This window comes from Lipophrys pholis, assembly GCF_963383615.2.
Source record: "Lipophrys pholis genome assembly, chromosome: 6".
In the NCBI taxonomy this organism is placed as follows: domain Eukaryota; kingdom Metazoa; phylum Chordata; class Actinopteri; order Blenniiformes; family Blenniidae; genus Lipophrys; species Lipophrys pholis.
The window spans coordinates 29990564-29996112 of NC_137629.1; the positions used below are offsets into that span (position 1 = coordinate 29990564).

The window sequence follows — 5549 nt, forward strand, 5'->3', positions numbered from 1 at the left end:
CGTGTGTGTTGCTGCAGAGTTCAATACTGACAAAACAAGTGGAACCTTCACAAGCTGCCAGAACAGCTTCATTACTTCTCATCATCGGTTTCTACTGGAAGGATGAGCCTCGTTCATCCAGAAGATTTTTCCTTATTTGGGTGGAAATCTTTATTTTTTTTTTCTCTCTCTGCACTGGGGTCCGACTGAGACGACCACATGATTCACATCATCTCCACAAAACTAATTCTCAGATTTCTCCGTATGAAGGAATCACTGTTCCGCTTCGTTTATTCTAACGTCGTTCTAATAAACAGCGATCTCTTTATATTGTATGGAAATGCGTTTCAGCGTTAAGTTTCATGTTATCACCACTTGTGTGGGTTTTCTTCAGCTTCCTCAAACAAGTCAGTGAAATTTGACCGCTTCCTTCCTTAATTTAATTGAAGTTAGTATTTCTTTTTGTTCGACGCTGCATTGATATAGATTTATTGGACATAGAATTATGCAACCAATGCAATCGTAAGTATTTCTTTATATATTATTTATTCTGAACACATGAATCACAAGACACGGGCCCATAAAAGGAGCAAAAGAAAAGAAATGAGGGGAAAAAAACAAAACAAAACCACAAAAATCCATTTACACATTCAAAAAGGAGGAGGAGGAAGTTTATCTCGTCTTATATTAACATGTATATGATATTAAATACTCATATTGCTTGGTCATATATTCTTAATTTACCAGTGGAAAGGAAAAACTCCCGTTTAACAGGAAGAAACCTGCAGAGGTGGAAACTTTCTGCCACAACAAGCGACACTGAAGCAGCTTAAGGTGGTTTGTCTATACGGCTGTGACTAGAGCTGGACGGCCTGCACTCCAGGTCCAGCACCACGTGGTGGACGTGAGGCGCGTACGACTTCACGTGCGCTACGTGCCGGACGGCGGTTCTCCACACGCCGTCCGTCACGTCCCCGAGGAGAGAGGCCACGCGCTTCGCCGCGTCCTCGGCCCACATCTGCCACGCCCGCCGGTCGGCTTCCTTCCCCGAGGCCCCCCGGAGGCCGCCGGGTCCGGGCGAGGTGACGTTGTGGTGGATGTGTAAAACGCCGCCGGTCGCTCTCTTCAGCAGTCGACAGGCGACGGGCCAGCCGTCCTCGGAGCTCGGTATGAGACCGAGGTTCACCCGATCGGCGACATCTGAGAGACGCAGCTGCAATCAAACAGAATTTTTTTTTTACCAAGAAGTCCTGTTTTCTAATAACCTGTAAAACTTTTGGGATATTATGGGATATTACTCAAATAATATATAAAACAATAATAAAATAATCAGACTGAACCTTCACTTTAGTGTGGTGTTTGCACGTTCTCCCTGAGCCTCTGTGTTTTTTTTTTTTAAATGTGTATTTTGGCCTTTTCCCAACAGTCCAAAGACGTGTTTGTTTGATCCATCAGTCATTCTAAATTCCCTGCAGGGCGATCACTGTTTGCTGTGTGACGAACTGACGAAACGCACAGGAGTGTATCCTGCCATCCTGTTTTGATAAAGTGTGTTTAGAAAGATTAATACATTTGTCTTTTGAAAATATATTCAGTAGCTGTGACTGAGTGCGAGGAGATGGAGTGATAAATGGAATCGGTGTAGTTAATACAACTGAATACATTTAACATCGGAGGAGTGTGATGAAGTTCAAAGTAAGGTTAAGATTATTATAGTTTTATATCTAAAAAGATTTATTAAAGCATTGGAGAAAAGCACATCTTGAATATACTGTATGAATCCATCTCAGAAAACTTGAATATCATTGGAGAGGAAATTGTTTTATTTCTACACTTGGAAATCTAAAATGTTTCATGTTGTCGTATCTTAATTGTGATAATTATGGCCCCTGATTACTTTTAATTTAATGAATTATAAGTTATACTTGTGGTGAAGAACTGGGATTCCAGTGAGTTTCTTTAGTTTTTTTTTTTTTTTTTTATAAGATTTTATCTGCAAATCAGTGGAAAATTGGGCCACGTCTGATCACAACCTCACCGCTAGAGGGCGTTACTCATCACTTTTATTCCTGCAGTAGGAGTTGTCGAGCCGCGTTAGATGTATTATTGTCACTCATCACTTCACCTGACGGTTGTCTCCCTGATGAACGGTGCAGCGATCAGACACCCCGTTCACCTCCAGGTTTCTCTGCAGAGCTTCGACTGCGTGCGGGTTCCACTCGCAGGCCAGAACACGAGAGGCCTTCGCATGCACCAGATAAGGCAGGGTGAAGTATCCGATACCTGGCAGAAACAGGAAAATTCACACCGGAGTCAAAAATAGACGTTTTGGGGATCATTTTCTAAAACTTCTCTTTATTGTTGATTGTGTATTGCAGACTCACAGTGTTTACTTTCACTTTTACACGCGATTTTACAACCTGCTTTAACTTTTCCATCGTATTTTACCAGTTTTAATGACTTCACTTTGGTGTAAAACTAATTGTGCCGCAGGAAAAATCTTAAATGAATTGAAAATTTCATTTGGAATTTAATGACGGAGGCAAATGAGACACAAACACACACACACAAACTCTAAATATACGGTGAGTACACATACAAATAGAGTTAAAACATTCTTTACACATCCCATATATTTCAATTCCAATAGCTTTCTATGATTGAAAACATGCATATGTGTTACTCATCATCAACAATATTATGGCTAATAATATACATATTCAAGTATAACAAACTTGTAAAGTGTTTTCTGTTTATACAAAAGAAGCATCTTTCTACCTGCATATAAATCCACCACAGTCTCGCCTGTGCAGTCAAATCCAGCCACCCGGAGCTTCTCTGTTATGTTTCCAGCTGAGAACATACACTTGGTCACATCAAACTCGTATCTGAAACAACAGTCGATTAATCTATCATTATCTATTTTTTTTATTTTTTTATATATAAAGGAATCAGCAGGAAACACTCTGCTGGTCACTGAGATTCACCTGATGCCATTGTCCACATGTTTCACCCAGCTGTTTTCTCCCAGCAGCATCGTCACCACGGGAGACCTGAACCCGTCCCTGGAGATCCGGCTCACCTTCGCCAGCCGCTTCGCTCCCAGTCCTCCGGCCACTGCCGTCCACAGCTCGTCACCTAAATCGGTGAAAGAAGAAAAGGTCAACGACTGTCCACGTGAACGATTTTGAAGCTTTAAAAGAGAAGCGTGGTAAAGTCACAAAGCAGTACCCATGTTTTTCCACAGCGGGGAAGTGAAACAGTTCTCTCCCAGCAGGACGAGGTCTCCGTGCCGCTGGAAGCTGCGAGGGAGTTCCCTCCTCAGCTCCTCCACCCACGCCTCACCACGATGCTCCAGCAGCTCCTGGAGGACTCGCTGTAGTTTATTCCCACTCGCATTCTTTCTACCCTTCTTCGAGTGTAGAGGAGACTGTGGAGGGAAAAATAAAACGGCACAAAGAGAACTTAATGGTATGGTACAGTAAAGTCTGACAACTTTTTCACCACTTTATTTTACCTGACTCCAAACTATCTGACAGTCCTCGTCTGAAGCCGGAGCGCCGCTCAAAGACTGAAGATCCAGTTGAGACAAACAGGCTGGTAAAATGGGCAGGAGGACCGATCCGTCTGCTTCTTTCAGTAAACACAAACTCAAGTCAAGAGCCCCTTGAGAGCGCAGACATCGCCTGTGAGACAAGGTCCAGGGTAGAAAGAAACGCCTCAGGTGAATGGGGTGACATTATGAACTCTGTTCAGCTTCAATGCCGCATCAAACACAGTCTCGTCAAGAAATGTATTTTTCAATCAGGACAGAAACATCATACAGGAGCAGACTGAGCAGCGGCAAACCGTCTGAGGTTAAGGAAGAGATATGTCCATCAAAGATTTGATATTTGAAGTTTTCTTGGCGCTTGAATTAATACATAGGATGTGACTTAGTTCACTCAAATACACCAATTTATATGTTTTTTCAAAGCTTGAATAGAGGATAAATCATAAAAGTTCTCAACATTGTTCCTTTCGCTGAAACATTACAATTCAGTGTTATTCCAGTTTATCCCGTTTAAAATAGCTATAGAAAGAACTATTATTTCCATCATCCATCAAAGAATAAATTGGCTTTCATTTCCTGCCCTTGATGATGTATGAATCAAATTTTCCATCAAAACGTCAGGATAAGCAAAATAAGAAATTCAGCTCCAATTCAGTGTTTGCATGTTTATTTTTTGGGAGATTTCTTCTCCCACAGTATGACAAGAACATTCTATTTAAATCAAAATACCAGAATGCAGCATTAAATTAATTTGAAACTTATTGCTTGAGTATTTGTGAATTTAAATTAGTATTATTGCCAAGCTCTTGATGATGCTGACCACTTCTCGTAAATTTTCTGATTTTAAGTTTTTAACCTCTTTAGTGTAAGATTACGTGTCAAGTGTGTGATATGGGCAGTTTTATTTATCACAAATCACGATTCTAATTATTTAAAATTTTCCTTAGCTTTTCGTTGTCTTGATCATTTTGTAAAGAATGAAATTAAGCATTCTGTAGACTTTACTTCATTACATGAAAACAGGTGTCAAATATCCCAGACCTCTCCATCGACAAGCATATTTTGTGGACAACATCCATCTGTGTCGTTTTGTCTTGAACAAATTACATTTAACAGGAAACCACAGACGAAGAATAATGTATGAAACATGTTTTTAATCCGTTTTAGTCTCTTTATTTACAGTCTGCATCTCCGTTGGTTCCTTCAAGCGACCGAAACATGACGGAAAAATACCTGAACTGCTGAGCGTCATTCCGAGAAACACGGAGACAAGGCACCCCGTCCATCTACACCCAAAAGAATTAATCCGATGGATTTTAAATCTAAATGATTATCAGATTTATCCGATATAAACCGAGTAAAGCAGAAGTAGCTAACCGTGCACAGCTACGTTTCTAGTCGGACTCATTTGTCCGTGGGATGGTTCAAAAATTAAAACTTTATTGAGAGAACAAAAAGTCAAACACAATTTAAAAAAAAGAAAAAACGTTGTACATATTTTTAAAGATGCACTGCACCAGATTAAAAGCTTATAATTGTTTTTTTCAAATCTTGTTTTCTTTGCAGTAGAAACACACGAAATAACAACAATAAAAAGGATAGAAAAGAAATATTTATAAAGATGAGTGAAATGCATTACGGGGGTAAAAAAAATAACAATTGAGGTAAAAAGCTACAACCTGATTTGTATGACTGATTTTAAAAGAATAAAAACTTACTCTGAAGCAACGACAGACACTTCCTGAATGAAAAGCCAATCAAGCTCTGTGTTCACCCTGGAGAGATACTGCAAAATATTTCTGTTCTTTGCTGGTTTTATGAATAAAGAAATCTTCAATCGTATAACAATTTGGTGATGGGATATGAAGGGCCAGACTATAAGAAAGAAGGAGGAACTGTCAGAGGAAATGGCTCAGGTTGGATAGTGGGATTAAGGGAGAGGGCTTCTGTACAGGCAGTCTGGGGACAGAGCAGGTGGAGAATGAAGGAAGCTCCTGATGATGACTGCTGTCCAGAG

At 40.3% G+C, this 5549-nt stretch overlaps 1 protein-coding gene across 1 annotated transcript; it reads right to left on the minus strand.

Moving 5' to 3' along the window:
- Positions 1 to 529: 529 nt before the first annotated feature.
- trmt12 (tRNA methyltransferase 12 homolog) lies at positions 530 to 4953 on the minus strand. Its single transcript, XM_080466351.1, has 7 exons — positions 4766 to 4953; positions 3497 to 3665; positions 3211 to 3409; positions 2967 to 3117; positions 2758 to 2867; positions 2105 to 2262; positions 530 to 1192 (listed from the first exon to the last, which is right to left on the minus strand). Exons 1-7 carry the CDS (start codon positions 4816 to 4818, stop codon positions 809 to 811), a joined length of 1224 nt encoding a protein of 407 aa, XP_080322477.1. The 5' UTR covers positions 4819 to 4953; the 3' UTR covers positions 530 to 808.
- Between the last annotated feature and the right edge of the window lie 596 nt (positions 4954 to 5549).

Coding starts and splice junctions, on each gene's coding strand:
- trmt12 (XM_080466351.1), bottom strand. CDS start 4,818: ATGGACGGGGTGCCTTGTCTCCGTGTTTCTCGGAATGACGCTCAGCAG. Junction 3,666..4,765: donor AATGACGCTCAGCAGTTCAG/GTATTTTTCCGT, acceptor CTTGTCTCACAG/GCGATGTCTGCGCTCTCAAG. Junction 1,193..2,104: donor ATCAGGGAGACAACCGTCAG/GTGAAGTGATGA, acceptor GTTTGATTGCAG/CTGCGTCTCTCAGATGTCGC.